At 42.1% G+C, this 27,709-nt stretch overlaps 1 protein-coding gene and 1 long non-coding RNA gene across 9 annotated transcripts in view; one reads left to right on the top strand and one right to left on the bottom strand.

The window, feature by feature from the left end:
* LOC128840976 (contactin-4) overlaps window positions 1–27,709 on the bottom strand; it is a 654,212-nt gene that overhangs the window by 87,380 nt on the left and 539,123 nt on the right. For all 7 annotated transcript variants that reach the window (XM_054035596.1, XM_054035602.1, XM_054035603.1 and 4 more), the window contains 2 exons: window positions 26,681–26,810; window positions 19,965–20,115 (listed from right to left, as the gene is read on the bottom strand). In XM_054035596.1, coding sequence (XP_053891571.1) covers window positions 19,965–20,115; window positions 26,681–26,810 — 281 coding nt within the window. The remainder of the gene's footprint in view (window positions 1–19,964; window positions 20,116–26,680; window positions 26,811–27,709) is intronic.
* On the top strand, window positions 1,313–24,867 carry LOC128840978 (uncharacterized). 2 transcript variants are annotated; one of them, XR_008445755.1, is made up of 3 exons: window positions 1,313–1,463; window positions 8,498–8,615; window positions 24,602–24,867. It is a non-coding gene; the product is annotated as an uncharacterized LOC128840978 (long non-coding RNA). The 2 variants fall into 2 exon arrangements; XR_008445756.1 differs by lacking the exon at window positions 24,602–24,867 and adding an exon at window positions 15,767–16,303.

Genomic DNA, 27,709 nt, shown 5'->3' with positions numbered 1-27,709 from the left:
AGAATCTCAAGGTGCTTTACAAAAACAAATTCATTCAGCCTATCTGAAGTCCAGTGCGGGTACTTTAGGTATCAGGAAGCCCATTCTTACACAAGAGTAATTTGTAACTAGAGTCACAGTGGTTAAGTGACTTTCCCAAGGTGACTCAGATTCAGTGGAAGCACTAAGGAGACCCCAAGAATTGTGACTTCCAGCCTCCTGCTCTAACAGTTCTACCAATTGGAATGACAAGCGCTAGTCCTCTCTATTTACATTAGGCACTTGGGTGTGCTGAAGGACGGAAACATTAAACTAAAACTCTTCAGATCCTTGTAAAAAAACAACTTATTTTCTAATGTGGAAAACTATGTACATTCATACAGATTTTCTATGTGAATCAGCTGCTGACACAAACCATTTTTGGAACCATTCATGAGATTAGAAAAGAAGCAGTAAATGCATTCTCAGCTTAATGTTCCAGCTGATACCATCTGAACAGAAGCCCAAAGGCACAGTCTTTCAAATACAAGACATTCTTTTTGTTAGTTTCAATGAAAAATGTCCACCGTACAAAGATAGATTACCCACTTCACTTATAATTGACATTAACATGGATTTTAAAGTTCCAAAGACACATTTTAAACTACATAAACATAGTATTTAATTACTCATCAAAAATACTATGAGAACATGCAGGAATATCTGAGAAAAGTACTTTAGAAATCCTTCCCCTCCCACTCCCCCCCAGACATATAATTATTTCCTCAGATTTTAAACTCATTACATGAATTTCTTAAAACTTAGCCTTGAATGTAGTATCAGTATCTTGTTTTTTTAAATTATGAAAAGCTCATGGAAAAGAAATACTTGACAATAAATAATATTTTCCTTTAAAATGCATAAAAGTTACTGAAATCAGTTTCTTTGGATTAGGGGAATACTGTGTGTGTGTGAATGAATCAATCTACTCTTGCATTTAGGAATCTAATTTTAGCATTTTTGAAAATTTTGGGGGGTGTGTGTCTGTGTGGGGGTGTTAGACCCTCCCCTAAGAAAAGTTCCCTGCTACTTGGAGACAGATTACACCCGTCTCCTGCACAGTTTCACTGCAGGGAATAGCTCTATCTTTCGCTATAATGCACTCACAGGGTGAGAGTAATAATTTAGCCTTATGTACAGTACACTGGGATAACTTTAATAGTCACTGAAATGTGGCCATCTCCAGTGTGAAAAGCAACAGCTGTTTAACAGCCCAGAGCAAATGACACTATTTCTTAGGAAGGTGTAAGCACATAGTGCCTCTCACTGCATACAGGAGGCATGCTGCCTGTCAGAGGCAATGCTGTCTGTAGGCACCAGTTCCTCCGCTGCCCTCCACTCCCTTGTGACCCACCAAACACCACCTGAGAAAAGTCACAACTGAGACCAAGGTTAAGAAGTCTGTTGACAGCTTTGGGTTCTTTAGGTGAAACTGCTGCTGGAAGGTTGGTCATTACTTTGACTAAGCAGACTTAACTAGCATCCAGCTTTTGTGTGTGTGAGAGTGTGTGTATGTGTGGGGGTAACGATGATGATGAGGAGGAGGACAGAATGCTCAACACTTGCATAACGAGCAAATATTTTAGTACAGTGGTCACTAACCTGGAGCCTTTGCCAGTCGATCGCGATCTCTGGGACGCTAAAGTCTGGTGGCGCAGCGGGGCTCAGGCACGTTGCCTGCCGCCTTGGTCCCACGCCGCTCCCGGAAGTGGCTGGCTGCTGGCATGTCTCTGCGACCCCAGGGGGGCGGAGGCAACCGGCCAGTGGGAGCTGCGGGGGCAGCGCTTGCAAGCACAGGCAGCGCATGGAGACCCGTTGCCACCCTCCCACCAGGGACCGCAGAGACGTGCCAGCAGCCGGCCGCTTCTGGGAGCAGTGTGGGACCACGGCAGGCAGGCAGCCTGCCTGAGACCTGCTGTGCCGCCGGCTGGGAGCCACTTGTGGTAAGCGCCTCCCAGCCCAGAGCCTGCACCTCTCACCCCCTCTTGCACCCCAATCCCCTGCACCAGCCCAGAGCCCCCTCCTGCACCCAAACTCCCTCCCAGACCTCTCACCCCCTCTTGCACCCCAATCCCCTGCACCAGCCCAGAGCCCCCTCCTGCACCAAACTCCCTCCCAGAACCCACACCCATCACCCTCTCCTGCACCCCAACACTCTGCCCCAGCCCAGAGCCCCCTCCTGCACCAAACTCCTCACTCCTGCACCCCAATCCCCTGCCCCTGGCTCACCAATGTACACCCCACAGCGGAGAGTGTTACACTGATTTGTGACAGTTCCTTTAGGATTTTGGATCTATAAACCACAAATGACACTAATAAAAAGAAGTAAAATCCATCAAATGTCCAGTGGAGTCTATGAGATTAGGTGCAGTGTGACCATATGACCCCTGCACCCAAACTCCTTCCCAGAGCTTGCACCCCTCACTCCTACACCCTAACCTCCTGCCCCAGGCTCAGCCTGGAGCTCCCTCCCACACCCCGAACTCCTTAGCCCCAGCCTAGAACCTGAACCCTCTACTGCACCCCAAACCCTTGCCCGGTGAAAGTGAGTGAGGCTAGGGGGAAGTGAGCAACAGAGGGACAGGGGAATGGAGTGAGCGGAGGCAGGCACTCAGGGAAGGGGTGGGGTAGATCCTGGGTTGATCTTAAATTCAAAAAGTGATCTTGTGTGTAAAAAGGTTGGAGACCACTGTTTTAGTACTTTCCCCTCTCATTCCATGAGAATAATATGCATGAAACGCTCAATACTAAAACATCTCTGACAATACAGAGCACTGCATTGGTCAAGGATCTATGGAGCCTGTCAGCTACGGGTCACTGGTTGAAATATGGCTTAGGTTGGTATTAACAAATTCATTATCGTCTGAATGTGCTAGGTGACCTCTGTAAAATGAACTGAGGAGTTCCATTCCTAGTCAATAAATGATCGTACTAAGGACAAGATCATGGCTTGCCCTGTGCACTTGCATAGAGGAATAAGAGGGTAGAAGATGCTTGCTTACTCCAGTAGGTGTGATACCCAGAGGAAAGCACCTTCCTTGTGGCTGCCACTTTTCCTCTCATACAGAAGGCACAGGCAGGAGTGGGAAGTGTGCAAATATTGATTTAGCTGATACTCGCCTGGCAAAGGACTGGGGTAGATTATTTCCTCCATGGAGCAAGGTGGCGCCAAAGACTGAATTGCGACTCAGACTTGTTTGTGTGGAACCACGCACTGTCTGTTACTCGGGATAAACTGTATAATTACAATCTGTCCCTAAATAAACATTAGTTGGAAACCAGAGAGTCCATCAATGGCTATTAGCCAAGATGGTTAAGGATGGAACTCATGCTTTGGGTGTCCCTAAACTCCAACTGGACAACAGGGGATGGATCACTCAATAATTGCCTTATTCTAGTCATTCCTTCTGAAGCATCTGCCACCAGCCACTGTCAGAAGACAGGATACTGGGGTAAATGGACCACTGGTCTGATCCGGTATGACTGTTCTTATGTTCTCACTAGACTTTAGAGGCCTGGACATTGAACTTTTTCATGGCACTTACCAATGGCCCTTCCAGTTGAGCAGTCAAGGAGCTAGTTAGTGAAGGTTGTACTGCTATTGCTAGTGTTATAACTCTTCTGGGGATAAAATGAGGACTTCATTCATTTCACCCCCCTGAGAGATGAAGGTATGCTGGGGTAAATTCCCAGTGTAGTCCAGCCCTTGGTTAGTTAGGATTAACTTTCCTGCGTGTCCCCCCATAGACAAGCCCTTATTATGAGGGTATGAAGTAAGCCTCTTTCAGTCAGATTGATTTTGATAGCACGTTCTGAAATTGTACCATGGGGATGGAGAACTGAATTCAAGGGTCAATGAAAAAAACCTGATAAATATAATTGAAATTTCTTTGCAATATCCTTTTTGATGATCAGACTTCTGACATTGTGACAATTTAATATGGGGAGGTCTAGACCTCAGTCCCCTCATAGAAATTGATCGTGTTCATAATCCTCTATGGAATTTGTGGATGATTATGATAAACCATTTCCTAGTGCCAGGTGAGACGAGGTGACAGACCTAGCTCATTTTTGTCACCACTGCAACTATTTTACAAAGTGGGGAGGGAGGAGAGAATGGCACTAAATGAAGAGTTCAGATAATGTTATACTAATTCTAGGAAGAGGCTTCACTGGGAAATTAGTTTGTTTAAGAGTAGAAGGAGATCTTCATTGTAGCAAGTGCCCTATGGCAAGCTTAAATAACGGATAGGAGGTTGCCACACCCTATGTTTCACAGGAACCCTACCTATAGTGAAACACAAATCTTGACGACTTTTAATGCATTGAATTTTTATCTGCTTTTCAAATTCTAATCTTTGTGGAGGTGCCCTTCACAGGGGAAAGTGAAATTGGTATTGTAATACTTTAAGGTTCCAGTGGACGCAACACCTGGTGTTGGTTTTATAGTGGACTATAGGACAGACTCATAATTTCAAAACAGGATTCCATGTTTCTATGATCCTCCAAGTGCAAGTCATTAGGTGCCTGATTCTGTGAGCTCCTCTCGAGAGGCGTTAAGCACCTTCAATTCTCATTGCCTTGGGCCCCAAATCAGTAAGGTATTGAAGCAAAAACACGTTTAAAGTTAGGCATGTTCTTAGTAACTTGCTGAACTGAAGCATTGATCGAGAGTGAAGGCTGCTGAGCCACCTCTTAGGAAGTGCTCAAGACTTCACTGAATCAAATCCTAGAACAAAATGGTTACATTTTTTTGAATACTTGCAACAAAGACTAAAGCAAAGAGAAACGCGTCTCCCCCACAAGTGGTCCATGGAGGTGATGCACCCACCACCTCATTTTCTGCCTCATTCTCTGCACACCATCCAACCTGTCCAGTGAGAGCTCAATGTAATGAAGATTTATACTGTGATAAGTGCAAACAATTGCACAAATAAAGCACTGAATTGTAGGCTCCCTGTCCTAAGCTTAGAGAATAATCATGTGCTGCTTCAGGTGAGTGAAATGGATTGAATCTGAGGATTAAAACTGAATCTTTAAAACCAATACAACATACTATATTTCTGTAAGTGGGGGTGGATTCCTGCCTATCTCCTGAGCCTTGGGGGTGTTATGAGGGAGCTGTCAATCAAAAAGAGCACGATACATCTAGAGCCAAATTCTTAGCTGATGTAACCAGCGTAGCTCCACTGACTTCAATGGAGCTAGGCTGGTTTACACCCGGGGAGAGTCTGGACTCTAACCTCTTTAAAGTAATTCCATAAACTAGTGATCTTTAGTCAGTTTGGGAAGCAAAACCTGATTCCATGTTAGGAAATCTTGGAACTCATTCAATTCACTAACAAAGTGCGCTCAGATTCTTGTAGAGCTGAGTGAAATTCTTCATGCAAAAACCTTTCGTTGGCTGAAAAATGCAGATATAGGTCCACTGAAACAATTTTCAAAATTGGGTTGGTTTTGGTGAATTGTTTTGGCAAAAAAAAAAAAAAAAAAAATAAGAAATTTGGAAATGTCAGAGCAGTTTATTTCCACATTCCTGAAACATTTTGTTTTGGCTTTTCCCCTAATTTTATTTCAAAAACATTTTAAATGTTTTTAAAACCCCAAGATCAACACAATTTTGTTGACATTGTGGTTCACAACAATTTGGAAACATTTTCATTTTGGGTTGACCCAAAACATTTTTTCCCAGACCTATGGCGGACCCAAATATTCAGTTATTTACAGCCGTCACCTCTTGATATCCTTTACAATGGTTCAATTGTCATAATTATGATAAGGCAAAGTGGAATGAGAGGTCTGAATACTGCCCTTAAGTTAAATGCATGGAGTTCCATTTGACTCAGTACAATTGCACGGCTGTAACTGACGGCAGAATTTGGCCTATGGTATCTTCCCTTTGGAATGGGCAGCTACAGTGTCACAAATGTCTCGTGTGGAGCTGCAGGACTAGACTTGGACAAGTTACTATTCCTCAGAACTCTGAGCGGCCTTGGCAAAAGCCAAGGCCAGGAATCTCACGGATCAGCCCACGTGGCTCACTTTTGGCTGCTCATCAGAGCATAAAAGAACAGTGTGTGGTTCAGAGTCACCTCCAAATGCCAACTGAGCTAAGCCTGTACAAAAGGCAGCCAAGGTGCTTTATCAAAGAAACTCCGCAAAGCCACAAATTAGATTGAAAGTGTTGAACATATCCATGAGCTTGTGCGACATCACACTTTGATCCTTCCCTGAACAAAATACAGAGAAGCACAGGTTCTGCTGAGAAATAATCAATTAAAATGATTCCTTTTAAGGACAGGATACCCAGTGATTTTGGACCTCTCTCTGTCCAATCAAGTAGTTAACTTCTTCATTTTAGCTCTCTTTTGCAGTAAATGGGTTAAAATAAGTTGACAGGCCAGTTATTTCACATGTTCAAACAAGGTAAAGCCACCTCTTTGAGAACTAAGATAAATGCTGTAATGTCAATTCAAACCTCAGAAAGCTATTTACACAGTGTCATTTTTCACTCTACTAAGGCAGGATGTAATGAAAAACCGACAAGTTATTGATGATTTGGCTACCTGCCTGCCTAAAAGAAATTGCATAGGTGCTTTATTAAAAAAAAAATACCCAACACAATCAATGCAAGACAATGGTTGGAAGCTTCCTTTGGGGTTTTGGTCTTCTCTGGAATGCCACTAGACTACATGTCCAAAACAAATTCTTACACTACATCTGTCAAGTTATCAATATGAAACTAATATCTCTGTTTGCACACAGGCACCATGTGGCTAATATGTGTTTTCTATCCTATTGTCATTTTCTTTTTGATGTTCAGAACAGTTAAGAAATAATTAAGTAAGTTCAAGGCAACCAATCCCTCTCCCCCGAATCTGTATTAATACTCTTTAACTCGAGACACATCTAAAATGCTAGGGAAAGCCAATTTGCATTCTCTTTCTTATCTGGCTTTGCAATTTTTCCTTACTCGTTGTTTTTAAAATGGTACAGTTATATAGAACTATAGTTAATATAATGTCAGAATTTCCATTATGCAAAATCCTTCTAGTTTTAGTGGCTTGTGAGTAAGTCCAAAAATTTTATTTTTTAAACACGGTTCTTGGCATGCAAAATGACAGCCTGGGAGCAAACAGTGATTAATATATTTTTTTCCCCTAGAAAAGCAAAGTTGTTAAACCTCTTTAAGGATCAAAAGTTGCAAAAAATAAAAGTTGAACAGAAAAATCTCTACCTTTCTATCACTCAATTCAGCTTACCCCTTGCAGAGAAAGTAGAAAGCGGTGTACACACACACACACTTTTTTAAAGTTATGGGCCAAATTTTAACCTCTTTGGTAAATCACTATGGAATATGGACCTACTGGCTTAACTTAAAATATCCAATTTTGCGAAGAAAATACACTCAATTGAATAAGCAAAGTAACTAACATAAAAAACAATAGTTTGGCTAACTGGCAGGTAACTTCATATTTTGGAGTAGTGCTGCTAGTGATTTGGGAGCTTTTAGAAGATCTATTTTTTTTTAAAAGAGGATTGTATACATTACACTGTCAAAATAAAAATAAGTTACATTTCAAATAACAGGCCAAATTCTTCTTACTCTAGTAATATAAGTAGTCAATATGGCCATTGTTGTGAATAAGGTGAATTGCAGTAGGATAAAAGTGTTAAGTAGCACAGTGGGGATGAATTAAGTCCATCACATCCAGGCTATTCAGATACAATTCTAAAAGTCCAATATGACGGTTAAGTAATGCTAGTGAGCCCAAGAACTGCTATCATTTAAAAATCACAAACATATCTTATGGCTAATTCTCCACGAACTCACTTTAGTTAGAAGAGTGACAACTGAGCATGTAGGTTGAGATTTTCAAAGTAGAATAGGGGAGTCTGATTCACATTATATCATTTTTGTAGCAAAACATGTGTCTGAATTGCACACACTACTTTGAAATTCTCAGTTTGAACACCTAGCTTCTGGACGACACCTCCTGGGTTGTAGTGGTGCCAAGATGAATGGATTCTTCTGGAGCTTTTGCGTTCTCTCCTCCTGTCACAGATCTGAGTGCACTGAGGCCATGATCTTGCAAGGAGGTCCACATGGCAGACCACTACATTTGCAGAATTAGGACCTAAGTGCACATATATCAAGGATGAAATCCTGGCCCCAGTGACTTCAATAGGGTCTGGATTTCATGCTACATTAGTGAAACTGACACAATTAGAAGCCCAAATTTAGAATAGCCTCTTTCAGGATCAGCAATTAGTCACAGGCTTAAGTGCTATATGATTAAGCATGGATGTAAGCATGTGCTTCAGCACTTTCCTGAATCAGGGCCAGAGAAATCAGCTGTGTATTTTTAGAAAGCAAGAAATCAGAAATGGCTTATTACATGCTTTGACAAGATAACTTTAATTTACATGATACTGTGTCATTTTTATGTATTGCAATAAGCAATATTTTTCTTTACAGAAAAACTCCAGCTAAGTGTCAAAGAAAGTCTCCGTCCGGTTTTGACTATGCAGTATTCTCAGGGTTGCTCTGGTTATGCAGAAGGACTGAATTCCTTTCCCAGCTCCTAGCTGATGAGGTAATCTGGGCAAGTCATTTCATTGGTGAATCAATGAAGTAAGGATACCAAGAGAGAGCTGAAATATCCAATACTACTTCATCCTCATGTGATTGATGTGCAATTAATGGTGTTGGTGAAATGAAATGCTAAATGATTTAAAGTGATGGGATTCTTGTTTATTTGAAGGGCTCAATAAATGTCAGCCTTTTTACTCCACCCTGTAACTATAGCAGAGAGTAGGATGCCTTGAAACAACTACAGAATCTCAGAAATGTAGGCCTGGAAGGGACCTCAAAAAGTCCTCTAAGCCCGTCACCTCATGCTGAGGCAGCATAAAGGATACCTAGATCTGACAGTATTTGTCTAACCTGTTCTTACAACCATCCAACCTTCCGAGGTAATCTGTTCCAGGGTGTAACTATCCTTATAGCTAGAAAGTTTTTTTGTAATATCCAACCTAAATTACCCTTGCTGCAAACTAAGCCAATTGCTTCTTTTCTTACTCTCAGAGGAAAAGCAGAACAATTGATCACCGTCCTCTTTATAATGATCTTTTACTTATTTGAAGACTTATGTCACCTTAGTCTTCGTTAGATTAAACATACCCACTCTATGCCCACTTCTTTCAATTTTTCCTCATAGGTCAGGTTTTCTAAACCTTTTTGTGGCTCTTCCTCTGACTCTCCAATTCGTTCACATCTTTCTTAAAGTGTGATATAAAACTGGATACAGTACTCCAGCCCTCAGCGCCGGAAGAGGGGAGTCCTGGGGGCCCTGGCACTCCCACTTTTTGAAAGCGTTTTTGCAGAGTACAGTGCCTGGCTTGTTCACTTTTTGCCATGGGCCCCCCCGTCCCTGTTCCTACTCTTCCCCTTAAAGCCCCCCCCGGCCAGGTTGGCAGCTGGAGCCCGGCCGGGGAGCCCGGACAGCAGGGGGCACCCCACCACACACCCCCGCCTGCCGGGGGTGGGGGCCAAGAGCAGTCCCCAGCCCATGTCCCCACCCCTGGGCCCTCTGCCCACGGTAGGTGGAAGGTCCGTGGCTCCTCACAGCTGCCTGGCTGCCCGGCTCTTACCATGGCTGGGTTGCGGCTCCAAGGCCCCGTACCCCAGCCAGGGCTTGGTCGGGGTAAGAGCCATGCAGACAGCTGTTGGGAGCCATGAACCCTCCACCTGCCCTGGGTGGGGGGCCTGCAGGGCGGGGACACGGTCTGGGGGCTGCTGTGGGCCCCCCAAGGCAGGTGGAGGGTCTGCAGCTCCCAGCCTGCTCCATCTTTTGGCTCAGCTGGGGGTAGGTCCTCGGGCAGAAGTGGAGGGGCAGGGGTAGGGACATGGAGGGGGCAGGGCCCCTGGCCCCCTATTTTTGGGAAGGCTCCATTGGGGCTGACTCCAACTGAGGCTTCACTATTGCAGAGTACAGTGGAACAGTCACCATCCCATGTCTTACATATGGCACTCCTGTTAATACATCCCACAATGACATTTGCCTTTTTTGCCACTGCATCGCAGTGTTGACTCATATACAATTTGTGGTCTTCTGTGTTTAAGTAAAGATGGTCTGTGACACCAAGAAGTCAATGCAAAGAAATCCAAACGTCCGTGCTGACACTATGGGTAAAATTTCCAAAAGCCAAGCTAAGTGAGTTAAGAGCCTAAGGGTACGTCTACACTACCCGCCAGATCGGCGGGTAGCGATCGATCTATCGGGGAGCGATTTATTGTGTCTACACTAGACGCGATAAATCTATCCCTGATTGCTCTGCTGTCGACTCCTGTACTCCACTGCAGCGAGAGGTGGAAGCGGAGTCGACGGGGGAGCGGCGGCAGTTGACTCCACGCCGTGAGGACGCAAGGTAAGTTGACCTAAGATACATAGACTTCAGCTACACTATTTTCGTAGCTGAAGTTGCGAATCTTAGATCGATCCCCCCACCCAGTGTAGACCAGGCCTAAGTGACTTTCAGTGAGATGTAGCCTCCTTAGTTACTTTTGAAAATTGGATTTAGGGATAGATGCCTAACTCGCAATATCTTTCAAAATCTGGCCCTCAGGCACATTTGAAAATACTACCATATCCCCTTAGCTTGTCCCCTCAAGCCTTCATATGGCAGAAGTATAAATTTAAGGAGCGATGCGCCAGACCTCCAAGCACTGCAGTACCTATGCTCAGTGAATTAAATAGAAGAAGATCAGTTTGAATGTTGCATTTCTTTGTTTTTACTGGTTTTCATAAAAAAGAAACCCTTCTGGACTTAAACAATTCGGCTTTGTGTCTGTGCATGTGTCTGTGCACTCATATATCACAAAGCTTGTCAAGGCTGCAACATAAATGGGACCAACTGGGAAAATTCCCATGAAGATAGCAAGCACGCCTAGAGTATCTAGGTCAGATCGTGCTGTAACAAAGCGCACCGTGAAGGCCCCTTTATAAAGAAACTTGTTTAATTAAGATAACAGATGTTGCTATTATACAAGTCCTTGTGAGCGGCTGTTTAATTGGACACTTTCACATTCTTTGCTAGCAGTCCTGAACATCATTTACTTTTTATGATTTTTCCTCTTACAAATGAACTGAATAAACAATTCACACACTGTATGCTCATACAAAGGAGAGAATTCTAATGGTACAGGAGCTTAACATGAGCCAGAGTGGGAGGAGAGGTTTCAGAGTAACAGCCGTGTTAGTCTGTATCCGCAAAAAGAAGAACAGGAGTACTTGTGGCACCTTAGAGACTAACAAATTTATTAGAGCATAAGCTTTCGTGGACTACAGCCCACTTCTTCGGATGCAGAAGAATGGGAGGAGAGTAATCTTTTTTGGCATAAAAGAAAAGTTAGTTTTCTGTTCCACTGTGTGTCTGGTAGCAGCGTCAGTTTAATATTCAGTGTCTTTCAGGGAAACATTAGGAACAAGAGCCCCTCATTTGTGAATTTTAAATATTAATTATTTTAACAGAAAATTAACTGGTTTGGAAACGCTCAAGCTCTGGTTTTGACATGAGCTGGCAAACTGGATAACTGACAATAGACTGTGGGGCTCAATGTGTGATGGAAGGGGAAAAGGATGAATGACTGAATCTGAAGGCAAGACATAGCATAGGGTCTCTTGTCATCTTTGCATATTGCACAGCTCTAAGTCTGAAATGGGAAGATAAGATTTCTCACTTACCTACACGTGGAGAGAGAGAGAAAGCATGTCCAAATCTTAGCCTGCGTAAGGGCCAAATGCGGTCATCCCCTTCAAGGGGCTGGACGGCATTAAATCACAACTGAATCACTGTGGCTCTGCAGCTGGGGTGGAGGAGGACCTAGCTGTGAGCTGCCATGAAAGCAGATTGAGTACACCCGTTGTGCTGCGGAGATTTACTCTACTACAGTGCCTATCTTCAGAGCCTGTCTTCAGAAGCAGTACACAGCAGGAGTTAGGAGGGGGAGAGCAGTGAGAGGATTCATCATTATGCAGTTCCATAGTCCTAAATTCTTTCAGATAAGGGGGTGTACAGGGCTCCCATGTGCCATTATTGTCCTTAGGCTATAGAAACATCAGTGGAATGGCTGCACAGCACCCCCACAACAAGCTCTGGGGCTGTGGGGAAGATTTCCTTCAACTAAACCCTTCTTGGATCATCCCTGCAAAGGCTACTCACTGGAGCTATGCAGAAATGTTTGGGGAGTAGCATTTGGCATTTTAGACAGTTACTAAACATTCTGGTTTTTTTTGTGACTGGTCATGGAAAAGTAATAAGCTTTGATGTGTGTACAGGGAGACCGATATTCTAAAATGAATACCTACCACTTAAAACAGCGCCTTTCATCTGAAGACTGTCCGTGCTTTGCAAACATTCATTTAGCTTCGTTAACCCCCTCGCCCCCGTGTGAAGTACATAAGTGTGATTATCCCCAATATATAAGGGTGTAAATTAAGGGGGAAAGAAAGAGAGAGAGAGAGTGACAGGCCATCCATGATGGAGCAAGAAAAGGATCCTATAACTTCTGGATGCAAGACCTATGGTCTAATCCTTGCCCAACACTCCTCAACAGCGACATGATTTCACATCAAAGGTGAGGTACATTCTGTGGAATAAGATCAGTTCAGACAGAAATATACTTTCCATATATTACAAACACACAAAAATGCAATAAGATATTTACAGAAAACCCAACCTTGAGGCTTCAGTGAGTTTGGTAATGCAGATTAATAAATCATATTGTACTAAGTGCAATGCTGCTTTGGCTGAACGTGCCAAACTTTATCAATTTAGCGTATATTCTATTGCTTGCAAGCTTTCTGGATTGTGCAATGTTATAATTATTTGGACTATGGAGGATTATGCTAAAATGAAGGGGAATATATATTTATAAATATTTAAAAATATGTTTTCTGATATAATTACATAGTTCCGGGTGGATAGTTACCTAAATTATAGGGTATTTCTTACTCAATTTGGAATATGAGCATGGTTGTGCGTGACCATCATAGCTTTAGTTGACAACGCTCTATGTACCACCTGTATTTATCTGTAGTCACCCAGGGCCTGATTCTCTCTCACTTATATTGTAAACCAAGAGTAACCACGATAGTCACTGACTTTAGTGAAGTTATTTCTGATTTACACCCATGTACGCTAGAGCCGAATCAGGCATTCTATCTATAACAGAGTAAGTTCCCTGCAGGAACCATACTGTACTTATAAAGAAATGTAAAGCTTTCTATAATAAGATCACCTGAAAAATAAAGGTTTTAAAACACAAGTTTAGGTAACAAATCTATCTAACATTGTAATTGAATTATTATGAGAGGATTCACAAACCCTGTAGGAACAAGTCTGTCATGATTCCCCCAACCCAGTCTTCCTGACCAACAGTATATGGCATTTGATGCTAAGAAATTATTGCCACAAATAGGGAATATGGTGAAACATAAAATGCTTGATCAAAAACTTGCATTAAAGGTGCAAGAGTTTAAGAGAAGAGGGAGAATATGAATCTCCTCTCATTTATACCAGCCTCCCACTGGGGTAACTATTCAGTCCAGTGAAGTTGTTCCTGATTTACACTGGTGTAACTGAGAGCTGTATCAGGCCCTGTGACTGAACATGGCTCAGTGTCCATTGTTACCATGATTCAATCAGCATTTTCTTCTGACCAAAGCTCGCATTAACTGTTCGATATTTAGAGCCCCAGCTCTGTTTCCAAAAGGGTGGGGAAGGGAGAAGAACGGTAGGCAGGGCCGGCTCCAGGCAGGGCCGGCTCTAGGCACCAGCAAAACAAGCTGGTGCTTGGAGTGGCACATTTTTAGGGGCGGCATGGCCGGCGCCAGAATGCCACCCCTAAAAATGTGCCCCAGCCGCCTTAGCTCACCTCCGCTGCTGCTGTCACGGCGCGCGAAACAGCTGATTCGCGCGCTGCTACTCGCCCTCCCTCCCAGGCTCTCAAACCTGGGAGGGAGGGGGAGACTCCGAGTGGACGCGCCGCTTCTCCCCCTCCCTCCCTCCCTCCTAGGCTTGAGAGCCTGGGGGAGGAGGCAGAGCTGGGGATTTGGGGAAGGGGCGGAGTTGAGGCGGGGCCGGGGGTGGGGTAATTAAATAAGGGGGGGGCGCGGCCAAAATTGTTTTTGCTTTGGGCAGCAAAAATTCTAGAGCTGGCCCTGGCTCCAGGCACCAGCTTAACAAGGTGCTTGGGGCGGCCAAGGGAGAGGGGCGGCATGTGTGGCAATTCGGGGGCAGCAGGTCCCTCACTCCCTCTAGGAGTGAAGGATCTGCCGCCGAACTGCCGCCGCCGATCGCGGCTTTTTTTTTTTCCCCCCTAATTGCCGCCCTGACGGTAGGGCCCATATCTTCTCTCTCCTCCACATGGTACTGGGATCTCTGGATCTGGTTCAGACCCTGCTGCTAGTCTACTAGTACTTTCAATATAGGGCCAAATTGCTTGGCAGAACTGAGGAAGTTGATGGTGCAAAAGTTTGCAACCTCCTCTTCCTGATCCACACGCCTATCTGGCATAAGGCAGAGCAGCAAGTCTACTCTACATTTTACCAGGTGCTCAGAGTCTCAAGGGTCTACTCTGAGACCCACACATTGCCAGAATCTAGGATGTCTGGCCTTAACCCTTATGCTGAAAACTTGGAGGATGGGAGCTGCTGTGGTAGCACTGTATTACTAAGAGTTACCCCAGTTCAGGGAAATCCTCTACTGGGCTGCTTCAGCCATATGTAATGTAGTTTTGCACAAGGATTATGTTCTATGTTGCCCATAGGACATAACAGGGTCTTGGCACTGAATAATGTGTTTGGATGTTCATGTAGCACCAAGAACGGGTAATGAACTCTGGATCCATAGCTATGTAGGAGCGGTCTTTATTTCCAGAGCTGATTTTGCAGCATGTCTATATCTATGCTATAGCTATATATAATTTAGCTTCTGGAGCCAGGCTGCTAACATTACTTTGATGCAGTTATGCCTCCAAGGCAGGATTTCCATTATTATGGAGATGAACTGCCTTTAATGATTGCAATAATATAATTGTACCCCAGGGCAGAATTCCTAATAACACAATGGTAGAGCTCTCAAACACCAGTCAGCGATACCTCCAGGGCAGGTTGTTCATTAAGGGCACAGTACACAGTAGTTCTGCCTCCAGAGAAGAATACAAAACCTAAAGCAATAAAGCTCTCTTTTCCAAGATAGGCTGTGCCTTCTAGGCAAACATTGAGCATCGCATTTAGTTCTGCCTCCTGGATAGCAGTAGCCCCCAGAGCAGGATTCCCAGCAGCACATGATACATGTTATTTCTGCCTCTAGATGTTATTCCCTGATATTACACTCTGTCTGCAAAGTCACAAGAGCCCCAAGGTAGGAACTTGAACAATTGCCATGATATGGCAGAATTCAAAGCATCTCAGGGAACTGGCACATTAACATTGCTTTTAATTCCTCTTGGAATTGGAAGGACTATCCACATCAATTAACCTCCACAGTATCAGAGCTGAGGTTCAGTTAGGAGAAGTATCCAGAAGTTCAGATGCTCGTTCAAAGTTCCCACATTTGCAGAGTTGGCTAGGCTGGAAATTTCGTGGGAACAGCTTTTCTCACGTGCTACCCAAAACTTCTGCTCCCAGCCCAGATGAAAATATCCCAGCAACAGCTATTCTTTATGCTCTTTTTTCCATAGATTTCAATATACTTAAGACCAGAAGGGACCGTCATGATCAACTACTTTGACCTGCATAACACAGGTCAGAGAATTTCACCCAATGAGTCCTGCATCAAGTCCAATAAATTGTGGTTGAACAGGAACAGATCTTTGAGAAAGACATCCATCCTGGATTTAAAGGCTCTAGTTGATGCAAGATTTACCACAAGCCTTTGGACCTTTAGCATTTTCAGTCTGACCCCAGGGACTCATTCCTGCTCTTGCCCCTTTGTGCCTGGTAAGAGAGCTGCAGCGGCATAAAGGGGTTTAAGGTGTCCTGGTTCCTGCCAAAGGATTCTCTTGGCACAGGCGCTGCAGAAGATATCCATAAGACTGTGCTGTGAGGATCCCCTTGCAAGCCCTGGCATAGGGATGAGCTGGGGCAGGACGGGCATGGCAGGGCTGTACAGAGTCTGAGCACTGCTGCTGCCCAGAGGGCAGCCAAGATGGCTGCTGTAACTTAGGCCTCTAAAGCTGTCTAAATTACATAGGGGGGAAGAGCCTCCCCCTCCTCTGGGTCTGCAAGTTCTGGGCTGAGTCTCTTAGAGGCAAAACAAACGAATAATCTCAACCTCGGTGTGCCCTGGTGGGATCAAGTATGATCATAAGGCTTCTGTATTAAATTGCCTATTTTGATGTGTATCTAAAATGCGGTCTGTGTGCTTGACCTCTAAAATGGAATGTTAGACTAAGCAAGGGGATCAGGCAGTTTCAACACCCTCCCACAAGGGGGAGACAGCAATCAGGCCTCTGATTTTACCCCATTGAGAATAAATGGTTTTAATTTCCCAAACAATGGAGCAGAAGCCATTGCAGGGGCATTCTTCTGGATAGGCCCTGCTGAATGATTCCTGAACCAATGGCTCATTGAGCTGACAGGGTTAAGGCACATCAGTTTCACAGCCAATAGTACACAAGGGACTGATGTGGCCAGCATCTCATCCAACTGCCTTTGACTGCCGTAACCTGATGCATAAGGTACCCATTTTGCAGCTGGGTGAACTGGAGGCTCACTGACTAGAAGAACCCAGGTTTAAACACCAGAAGATGCCACATCTTGGCCTGTAAGCAGAGAAACTATTGACCAATATGGTAAGTGGGCTCAGAACCCTACACAGAAAGGGGGTGGAGCTTTCTTGAACCAGTCAGAGAGACCCACAGACACACTGGAGGATCTGAGCTTTGTTAGAAGAATGAAAGCTGGATTGTCTCCGTTCCTGTAACGTACAGGGAAAGCCTGTCTAACACAGCTTGAAGGGAAGCATAAGACTAAATACACATGCAGGCTGTTTGTTGTTTTAAGATCCATTTTTCTCTGACACATTGTTCCAGCAGCTAAATAAGAGTACTTTGTATGAAGAAGGCTGTTGTTCAATATCACTGGCCATGGATTCCTGAAGGGAGGATCAAGCAGATGTCCACAAATCTATTTGGACCTGCAGAGTGATAAGTGGTTAGTATATATGGGATAGTGAACTCAGGACCTGGTCTAAGGGCTTGTCTACATGGCTAGTATGTCAAAGCATATGACAGAATTTTTAGTGCACAGTTCACATGGTCAGTGAGCACACAGCAGGCTAGTGCACTGTAGATTCACACTCTGGCTTGCACACTGATTCACTGGGTAGAGAAGCCCTAAGAGTGAGAGAACTGCATATTTCCACCCTAAAGCAAGTAATTGCAAGACTCTAGATCTGAGCTAGGTGCATTCAGAGACATTTCCATGGTATGGAAAAACGAAAAGTGGAGGGGGCGGGGTGCATGGAAAAAAACCCCTCTCAGTATTTGGTGCCTTTAAAAAGTTTGAATTTCATTCTAACAATAAATGAAATGTAGCAGATGAGAGAGTTTTTTATATTTCCAAGCAGCCAGGAACCCCAATGGTACCCAGTTTTACATCTGGGCAGGTAGGCTATCATGGATTTGTAGTAATAAATACAGTATGGGAAACTTAGAAGGAAAATTGTCTTATTAAAGCATTAGGGCTAGGAGAAATAATTGGAAGAACAGTAATTCTATTTGGGTCCATATGAAAGAATGTATTGATGTCATGCCTCAGATCTTGCATTAGTCATCATGATCTTCTTTGCTATTTTTTCCACAATTGCATCTGGCTCTTGCCTGGCTCTCTCCAGTGAATATGGAACAGATGTGATACTGCGAATTGCTAAGGCTTTTATGAATGAGTAGTTAATATATCGTAGTTAATCTGTGTCCTGTTGAACCATTCATTTATTTGATTATTTTCCCCCCATTAGAAGCCAAAATGATCCCACCTTCATGAACTGTTTTGGTGAACCACACTTCCTTAAATTCAAATGGTATCTATTACTTTCCAACTCCAACCCCTTCTGTATCGAAATCTTTTCTAATAATAACTATAGGAGTTAAAGAAGAGTTTTCATGTTTTAGTTCATATTTTCTTCTGGGAGGATAAGGTTAAAGTCCAAAGAATTGTGCTTGGTCAGCATTGTATCACAGTCAGAGTAAATATTTAGATGAGAAATATATATTTGTATACTTTTCCTTCTAGATAGCCCTTTGTCCAAATAAACCAAGCCTCAATCACCCCACCACCACTGCACATGAGAAAATGTGCACAGGTGATGCTTATACAAACTCCAGATCCTGAATTTGGCTAGTGGAGAATGCAAGTAGAACAGTGAGCTCACAATTCTGAGACAGTAAAGGCTTAAATGTTCAACATTTTTTATTCTCTTTACAGTCTTTTGTCTGAAGAACAAGATATCTCAGTTTTAAAACCCGATACATCCTGAGTCCCAAACACTTTTTTATAACTTTCATCTAGACTTGCCTCATATTCTAGTTGGCAGAGGTAGCTCTATACTTCATCCACAGGATAAGACTGAACGAAACTCTGCAGTGCTCATCCAAGCACAACTTGTACTTACTTCAATGGGTTCATTGCACGGTGTAGCCCACTTTAAAGAGGGAGTGGGGAAAAATGACTGGTCAATTGAAAATGGCATCTTGAGAGTTCAAAGCAAACAGCACGTAAGGCAATAGCTTAATAAATAAATGTCAGATATTGCAAGGCAATGAGCACCCTTGTCTTCATCATGTTTTAGCATCTGGCCATAAATGAGCCTAAATTTTGACATACCCATTCTAATGTTTGCAATGAGAATGGGGTTATTACAGGTAAGCAGTTCAGATAAAACAAATCATGAGGCTAGAATTTCAGGTGAATCAAACCTGAGCCAGTCTAAGCACTGAAAACGGTTAGTACATATTTTAAAAGTAGCATTTGGGCACTTCTGCATTTGCTGATTTCGTGCATGACTGATTGAAGGATGATGGCTAAAGTCATCCTTGTGGGCAGGGGAAAGCCAACAGTACCAGAAATCTTGACAATTTCCACTGACAATATTTTAATAAACACATAGAGCTACATGCATTAATTTTAAGAACTGTAAAATGTCAGCTATCTGCTAGCAGTACAGGATTCTGCTCATTGATCTAATGCCACCAAAATTGGCATGTAACACTATCTCATAAATTCCTTGTGACAAATTTTCTAAGAATGGTTTCCATTGTTTTCCTGTGTATAATTACAAGCACAACTGTTGCACAAATTGGGTAGATAAAGCCATCAGATATCAAAATATTCAGTACCAACACCTGACTATATGTGCAAAATGTGCAGGTGCAAATTTAGAGGCCATGTTGAGGCTGGTTGCAAATATCATCCTTGGTATAAAATAAATGTGACTTGGCCACTCAGAAAGTACTGTCACACATTACAATTGCCAAACTAGTTACTGACCCCAAATAACTGCTGTTTGCTGGGAGACGGAATAATTTACAAGGGACAGTAATCTGCAGTAGGGAGTTTCAGGGAGAGGATCTCCTGGGAAATCTTTTTGAAGAACTATGGCTATTTGGAGCAATCCAAAGGCAAAAATATTTGCTTTAGACTATACCTTTAGTGAATAAGCTTCTTGGCAGGTTTTTTTTTAACACTCTACAGAGCCTGGGATGAACACAAGAGGAGCAGCTCTCCCACCCCCCAATACCACAGATTGAACACTAGCTGTTTTCACATTTATTTGCAAGTCATTTCCAGCAAGCTATTAATGTCCATTTTAGCTTTCATTGCTGAAAGCCCTTGGGTTGGAGCAAGCTAACAAAAGTAATGGTTACTTTAAGAGTTTACCTCTCGTTTTCTCTTAGGATCTCTTTTCCTTTCTTCCAAGTATAAGTAGGCCTGGGGGAAGCTTTTGGCTTACACTCTATGATTACTTCACCGCCCACTTTAACAAGAGTTAATCTTTTCAAGAGGGTTTTGGAAAAGTCTGGACCCAAAGCTGAAAAAGAAAAGTAGAAGCTTAGAATTCACTCTGGAAAGAACCAATCGTTTTTTTTTTAACATTAGAATATTCTGGTGTATCCGCTCACCAATTTACATTTGTAACTTCCGTAATTATCAGCATCAGGAGCTACACATGCAGATTGATTAGGAAAATAGATACTTCTGTGCTTAAAAGCTTAATTTATTTGGAAAGATGTATTTAATAGCAAAACGTATTGGTAATGAAATCTTAAGATCATGGACCAAATATTCAGCTGGTGTAAAGCAGTGTAGCCCTAATAAAGTCAATGGACCCTTGCTGATTTACACCATCTAGGGATCAGGCTCCATTTATACAGTGCAATTTGGAGAAGCTCACATCAGAAATACTTATATGTGCAGTGGGGGTCATTCTTCCATGTCCATAACATAACAGTGTGTGGTGATGATGAAAATATGCTAAGATGCCTAACAGTACACAGGCGATTACAGATCTCTTCCCCAGTACTGTGCGTGCGTAACACAACAGTATGCAGGGAGGTGTTTGTGGCCATAATTATGGAATGGAACACATAATATAGGACAATAAATGCTGTGATTTGAAGAGAGGTTGAGTGACTCAGGGAATTTAGTGGGACATTTAGGTTCTCAGCTTTTTTTTTTTAATAACATAAATGTTTCTTGTTCTAACACTTTTTACTGTAGGGACAGTGATCAGCATTGAACTGTCAGCATTTGCAAACAATTACTCCAGAGTGGTTTCTGAGATAGCACAATTTATTTTATACTTAGAGTGCCGAATAAAAGTGATATCTCGGTTTCCATCATGTTGGAGCTCTTGGCAGATGTTGACATGCTAATAGTATCTACAATTTAAAGAGTCAGAAAAAGTAACATTTATATTCAAATAAGCTGCACAGTTTTGTATAGATACAAGAACTGATTCTCCTTTCACGCTAGTGTAAATAAATTAGAAGTACTATGAAGTCAGTGGAATTATATTTGTATAAAACCAATTTTAGGTCAAAATAAGCCCCATAATATATAAATATGTTCATTGTGTTCAGAATCAAACTTAACACACGTAGTGACAGTTAAAGGATTTGATAAATATTTTTCAGCTGAACACATACATCTTTGTCTACCTGTTCCAAACCCCAAATGAGGCTTTTTGATTGAACTTGGTGCTCCCACTTTCCCCCTCTCCCTCGATCTGTAAGTGTTCCAGGATTTTGGGAACAAAAATCTTGTTACACAGCAACATTTACTTCAGGCCTCCTTAAATACATCTGCACTTTTTACAGATGTCCATTTGCATGGACAATTGCCTACACAGGCATGTGCAAACAGAACTGCCTGGAAATTTGGAAGATGCGAGGAAGCCTGCTGAAAGTTTGGTCCATTTCAGTAGACATTCAAGTTTTATTTAAAAATATGTTTTATAATTCAAACCACAGGTGTGGAAAAACCAAACCAAACCAAACAATACATTTTGTAGGTGTCCCCTGAAGACTTCATTCACAAACCCACAGACCACCTGGAACAATGATCAATTCTCTCCATGTTCACTGTATAGTTTGTCAGCTGTGGCTAACCTGGAAGGTTTGTGCAGTATAATGGAAAGTAGCAGGACTTAACACAGAGTGTCAACCCAAGAGTTTGTGATTTGAATTATCTTTAAGCATACAGTAAATTTTGTTTGCTAAAAAGTCTTCAACAACTTCCAGAATTAAACTGAATTATGGAGTACATACTGTATTTACTATAATTAACATGTATGCACAAATCCAAGTTTAAAAAATGGCCAGCCCTATAAATGTGACACCTACAAACTGGGACAAATTAGAAAAGACCTCATCTCCCCCACAACCGATAACACTAAATTTGCTACTTTTGTAACTACAAAAAAGTTATCTTTACATCTTACATGTCCTATTAGCTAAGATACGATGCAATATACTAATTCAATATGATTATTTTACATGGGTACTAATCATAGCAGAGCTCATTTCACAGTACATTTCATACAGCTATACTTTTGAATACAATGCTTTGGTACCATGTTTGGCTTTTATGAGTTATGACATTCATTTTGCATTCTATTTTCAATTCTACTACTGTTGTTCCAATGCATGATTGTCCTCACAACTCCCTTCTAGGACGCAGGTCTTTTGTTTGCTTGTTTGTTTTGGCAAATAATTTCTGCTTGATAATATATCGAACTTGGTTGCCAAAATGCTTTGTGGCAAAAATTAAAAACTTTTTCATGTTATGGCATATAATTTTAGAAGTGAGCCCAAAGATTTGGCTTGGCTCTGCAGTTCTGTGTTACACTGCTCCTTCAGGAGAGTTTTAATTCACTGTTTATAGATCAAGTAGATGTTACACATAATGAGCTAAAATCATGACCGTAGTTTGGGGAGGGATGGTGTGTGTGGGGGGTATTCCTCCCCCCCGCTCAACTGCAAACTCAGGTAGGCACGGATTTTGCCGCCCCCTCCATGCATAGCCCCATTGTCTGCACTGGTGCTGCCCCCCCCCCAAATATAGAAGTCAAACTAGGCCTATGTCTAAAATGCTCCTGAAGCAGCAGGGTGGCACAAAACTGGAGAGTGGAACCCATGAGAAATTCAGTTTTCTTGAAGCATCTACTCTGCCACTTAATTTTCTGCCATCCATTCTGCCTCCAATACAAAAAGAACATAGGGTAAGGAATAACCTCATGCTGACTAGGGGATGGACTATATGACCTAAGAGAATTCTTCTATCTCCAATTTCTGTGAATCTGTGAGTCAACTAACGTCTGGGCTGTCTTGCCTTTTATGTGTAATCATAGATGGATAATTTTATTTTGGCATAGAGGAAAGTACGTATGTTATATAGGAGATTATCAAAGTACCAGAAAAACAACAGTGGAGCCAAAAAACCTTTCAAAATAGAAGACACACAGTGAGGACCTCTACATATTAATATACTATATATATCAGAGTTGGTCACATTGCTCTTTGAGAACAATATTAATTACCAATTTTAAAATAAAATGTGCCACTTTTTTTCTATTGAAAAATAATTTGGAAATCAATTATTGAATAGATCAGTTACTTTTAAATGTTTACTGAACTGTTTAGACAACTAGTTCTCAGAGTATGGTTTGCTTGCAAAGTGTTTGCATTGACTATTCACTTTTGTTACTTGTATACATGTGTTCTACGTATAGTAGCCTGAGTCACACAGGACTATTGTTTTTGCTCCCCGATGGTATGAGATGGCTGTAACTTTTTTTAAACTGGAAAATAATGAACACCACATTTATTGCAGAATCATCATTCTTGTCATTTTCTGTGTGTGTGTGTGGGGGGGGGGGGACCACACAGAGCCTACTATGATTTACATATAAGATATTGAATACTCAGCAACAGCCTAAATAGTTGTGAACAGATAACATAACCCTAGGAATCACAGAAAATTGAACTCAGGTCTCGGATTTACCAATATATTTGTAAAGCAGGTTGTTTGGTATTCTACTAGTTCTTTTATTTCAAGCATTTATTTGGAACAAAGAACTGATCTTAATATAGAAGAAGGATCTGTGCCTCAACAGCACAGAGTCATTGCAACCTCAATGTGAACAAAGCAAATATAGAATTAACCATATCCTTCTCTCGATCTGCAGGTTTTTAAGACTAACTCTTTAAGGTCCTTGCTAGTTATGCATGGGGCAGTTCTCTTAGACTTGTTCTTCATTTGAGCTTGATGAAGATGGAAAATACTATATGTAAAGACCCCAGGCACTCCTTGCTTACCCATTACATTTTTGCACAGGCCCTGATGAAATGCGGTATAATGCAGAATAGGACTGCTGTCAGACAGGCAGAGTGTCATACTAGCACAGGGATTTATTGAAGTGGCAGACAGAATAGAGAAACAGGGATTTTGTTTGCTGCTTTAAGAGATGCTGACCTTGAAGAGTTGGGTTTTCTTAGGGCTGGTCCACACTAACTCCCCCAGTTCAAACTAAGATACGCAACTTCAGCTACGTGAATAACGTAGCTGACGTCGAAGTACCTTAGCTCGAACTACAAAGTACTTACTGTGTGTCCACACGCGGCAGGCAGGCTCCCCCGTCGACTCCGTGTACTCCTCTTGCAGAGCAGGAGTACTGGCATCGACGGCGAGCACTTCCGGGATCGATTTATCACGTCTAGACAAGACACGATAAATCGATCCCAGAAGATCGATTGCTTACCGTCGAACCCGGAGGTAAGTATAGACGTACCCTTAGAGATGAAGTATCAGGGTAAAAGCCATCTAAAATCTATCCCGGTTTCCTGTGTGGATATGGGAAGCTATTGCACTATACTCTTTCCTCTCTGTGTTCTCTGGGGGCTATTGTTAGGATCACCCACCAACTCCACAATATACTGGCCTAGAGCCTCGGCTGCAGCCAAACACTGGAAAAGTAAAAGTGACTTTCAGCCATGTTTTTGTACTCCTGATCTTAGGGCTGTTGTGAGTTGGTCCAGTCCACAGGAATGAGAGAGCAGTCTCAGGGCTACTCTAAATGACATCAGCTGCCAACAGCTCCAAGAGGCCATTCTACCATCCAGAGATTATCAGGGCACAGGTAAGCGCTGGACCTGCCCCCTATACCAAGAGCAGCCTGAATGCAGCGAAGAATCTGGGTCTTTATCTCATGCTAGGTTCTGCCTACCTTACAAGGCGCATTTGTATAACAGTTCTGAATAGACTGGAAAAGCATCAGTGGTTTATCTGGATTTCTTTTATACAGTAGGCAACATGCCCAATAAATCTTATCATTGTGAAGCCTAATTTGTAGAACACGATTGTACTTTCCTCGAGCAGCAAACTTCTAGATGAAAATGTTTTTTTCTATGTAGGCATCTCTCAGGTTGATAAAAGGACGACCTACATTGAAATGTGATGTGCAGAACACACCTCATGCCTTGTTCTTAAGGACAAAGCAAACAATGGTACTGAACATTCTCTTTGAAAACTCCTAAGACTAGATTGTTTAAATCAGAAACTCTAGCTTCCTCTTGGAAATGCTGCATGTAATCTGACCTCTTTATTGGTTCCCTCTTTTCTCTCTGATGGAAAGAACCTTCCCAGCATTGTAAGCGAGCATATTAGCTACTCGCAAGCTTATGCTGAAGGAAGGAAGGGCAGCTTTCTAATTCAGTGCAGAACTAGGAGTCTGGGGACATGAGTTCTATCCCTGACTCTGACATACACCTCCTGGAAATCCCTTTAGGTTTGATTCTGATCTCACACCAGTTTTATGCTGCCAATGAATACTGTGGAGCTACTCCTGATTCTCACCAGAATAAGTGAGAGGAGAATCAGAATTAGTCTCTCTGTGCTCCAGCTTCCCCCTCTGCAGATAAGATAAGGAGACGAGATTTCTAGTTCAAAGTGATGGTCTGAGGCTCAGTCCATGGATCCTTGTAAAACTGTCTGGTTGGCTCATTATCTGAAACTCTTTTTATCTTATGGTATGAAGGGATAGCCAAAACCCCGGGTTAAACGGAATTGTACAGTATGCAAGACCAGCAAACAGCCTGTCTCTCCATTCTGGACTTGCTCTAGTGCTACACAAATTGACCCCGATTTTCTTCTTGCTTACACCAATTTTACCAGGTGTAACTAGTGAGTTACTCTTAATGTACTCCAGTGCAATAGAGGCCAATATACCAGCCCCAAAGTGTTTACTTGCTGAATGGGCCTCAGAGTGCATAACACTTTTTAAATTCCCATGTGTGGATTGACAATCACTTGACAAATGAGCTGCTCATACAATGCATACAATGGAACCCTCTTGTAGTGTAGTCATAGAACAATTTGACTATAAGCAGATATATAGGACGAACTGCAGTTTTACTATTGCAATACATTGACACAATTTATAGCTGTCATTATGATCACTAATATGGATCTATAACATGGGCATGACCCACTGAAGTCAGTCTGTCTCTCTGTCTTAGGGTTTTATACTGCTTTCCACATAAAATCAGTAGCAATAATGAAGTCCCTATGGGATGTTACAGAGTCTCCGGCACTTCCCTTTTTGTGGTGTCAAAACTCTGCTTAAGGTAGAGGTCTTTTGGGATTTAGGGGTTGAAGAGGGTGTCAGCGTTGTGAGTGTCATTCTTAGGGTGAAAAGGCTATTCAAAGAGGAAAGTTTTGCAGTGTTTCCTAAAGAGGATTCAATTCAGACTCTGTATTCAATAGACAGATTTACTGAGTTCAACATGGATCAAGTCCCAACTGCACTATCACTGGTTCCTACTGTCTTATTAAAAGGCTGATATAGGGGCTTTTAAACACCAAGAGGTGTGTGGTATGCCACCAACTTTCCATGCTCAGGTACCTGTATTAACAACAAGATGGAGTGATATAGGGAATTCTTTATTCCGTGTATCTCCACCTGCCTCAATAATATTTAGTATACTTGTTTCCTTGGTGCCGGAGGTATAGTGATGTACTCTTGGCAGAGACATTTAAGCTTCACAACATTGGTATAGGTTACAAGAGATTTTCGGTTTTTAGGAAAGGAAACTCACCAATTACAGTCAACTCCGCACTGGTGAAAATGACTCCATGTCTGTTTTCTGCTACACACTGATACATGCCTGCATCTGACAGATTCACATTTGTTATTGTAAGTGCTCCATGTTCTATCTGAATTCTGTCCTGTAGAACAACAAAATAAATAAGGAAACCCCACATTAGAATTTATATGTTACAGCAGCTGTGTCATATCTGATATCACAGGGCACAAGAAAAAAATAGTAATATGAACAATTTACATGCTACAATCTATTTGTCTGTCAACTAAATTTATATCAGGTTAGACGTTAAATGGAAAAACCAATATCGTAGTTGGTAAATGCAATTTAAATTGGAGGACTCTCTCTTGAGTTCTCATTGATTTAATACCTAAACCATTCAGATTAATATCCCCTTCAAAGAGATAAACTCGAATCTAAAAATGCACTTCTGTTTTAAGGTAGTGTATCATGGTCAAATACATTCTTGAGAGCATTTAAAACAGTTGAGTTATTAGCCTGTAGGCCTCTGAAGGTTAATAGGAATAATAATCATCTTAGGTGGTGCAAGGAGAAACATTTAAAATCAGCTGCAGTTTACTGGGGGGAAAATGTAGATGTTAATAATTTAATGATCCTTTACTTTATTTCTGCCACTAACGTGATTTAAGAACAAGACCATCTGCTAGTGACCAGCATGAAGTAAAATTAGCGTGTGGAACAAAAGACTATGGTATCATTTGTCAGCCTAAGGATATGGAACTCATGTTATCAATTTTAATAAGTACAGCAAAATGTTCCCCCTCCCCCCCCCGGGAGTTCTGCCATTTTAAAAAAATAAGGAATATAAAGAGCTATTGGCTTTCTACTTGGCTGCAGGGTGGCAATTTAATGTTTGTGCAATCTTTATTAGAATTTGATCAAATCTAGGCAGCCATGTCCTTTCACATTAAGTGGAGGGAGAAAAATGCAGGCTACCCTGATAACCCTTTAGTAATTTGCTTTAGTTTTGCTGTATAATTGAGACAATCCTGGGACTCAAAG

The sequence above is a fragment of the Malaclemys terrapin genome, chromosome 7 (genome assembly GCF_027887155.1).
Source record: "Malaclemys terrapin pileata isolate rMalTer1 chromosome 7, rMalTer1.hap1, whole genome shotgun sequence".
Taxonomy (NCBI): domain Eukaryota; kingdom Metazoa; phylum Chordata; order Testudines; family Emydidae; genus Malaclemys; species Malaclemys terrapin.
This window is presented reverse-complemented; position numbering and strand designations above follow the sequence as displayed.